The sequence below is a fragment of the Sinocyclocheilus grahami genome, unplaced genomic scaffold (assembly GCF_001515645.1).
Source record: "Sinocyclocheilus grahami isolate Dianchi unplaced genomic scaffold, SAMN03320097.WGS_v1.1 scaffold23141.1, whole genome shotgun sequence".
Classification (NCBI taxonomy): Eukaryota; Metazoa; Chordata; class Actinopteri; order Cypriniformes; family Cyprinidae; genus Sinocyclocheilus; species Sinocyclocheilus grahami.
The window spans coordinates 2,069-2,901 of NW_015519032.1; the positions used below are offsets into that span (position 1 = coordinate 2,069).

An 833-nucleotide genomic window follows, 5' to 3' on the forward strand; every position below is an offset into this window, starting at 1 on the left:
TGAATTTTCAGCAGTCATTGCTCCAGTCTTCAGTGTCACATGATCTCTCAGAAATCATTAAAGTAAAAGAGACCGTGCTTTATTGTAAATATGCATTGATTGTAAAATTTAGGCTGATGCCAGTAAGCTGATAATTATTTTATATATTATAATTTTTGTGTAAATACATTAAAACTAAACACTCAAATCAATTGTTAAAGGCTACAAGTGAATTCAGATATCACAACATTTTAATGTACATTATGATAAATTGATATTTTAGCCAAAATGCTATATTAACCAGTTAGTATATCTGTCTTTTTATTAATGATGAATGAGTAAAATGGCCTTAGATAACTGAGCCATCTCAGGAGGTACACAGTCCTACTGTTATTTAAATTTTCCCCCTCGCCCGTCTCCACACATGCTCCATCAGTAGTAAGCATGCAATATGCTCTATCTCTCTGCAGAGAGAGAATGAAGGCCATGGAGGAGCAAATAGCCAGTCTGACTGGTCTTGTGCAGCATGCTCTCTTAAAGAGCCACAGCACTAACAGCAACCAGGAACACCCCAGGTGAGCAAGGCAGGCTGGGTAATGTAGTTCCCAGAATATCACATTGTTTCCCAAATCAAATAAGAAAGGCAAAAGGAGGAATATGGTGGATTAAAGGTGGTGGTAATCAGACACTGGGTGTTTGAAAAAGACTTGGTGGGTTCTATGACTACTAACTGTGCATGAACTAAATTAACTAATTCTCACAGTAACTGGTGCCTTTACAAATGGCAGTGCTTGTGCCACTGTAACACAGACTAACTGCAAGTGTTTGTAGAGTGATTTTGTCTGTGTCTGTAT

At 37.6% G+C, this 833-nt stretch overlaps 1 protein-coding gene across 1 annotated transcript in view; it reads left to right on the top strand.

The window, feature by feature from the left end:
* The window catches only part of LOC107580008 (sickle tail protein-like), a 2,610-nt gene extending 2,052 nt beyond the window's left edge, over positions 1-558 (top strand). Inside the window, exon 2 of the mRNA XM_016265770.1 lies at positions 450-558. Within this exon, the coding sequence (XP_016121256.1) occupies positions 450-558 (109 nt within the window). The remainder of the gene's footprint in view (positions 1-449) is intronic.
* The last annotated feature ends 275 nt before the right edge of the window (positions 559-833 follow it).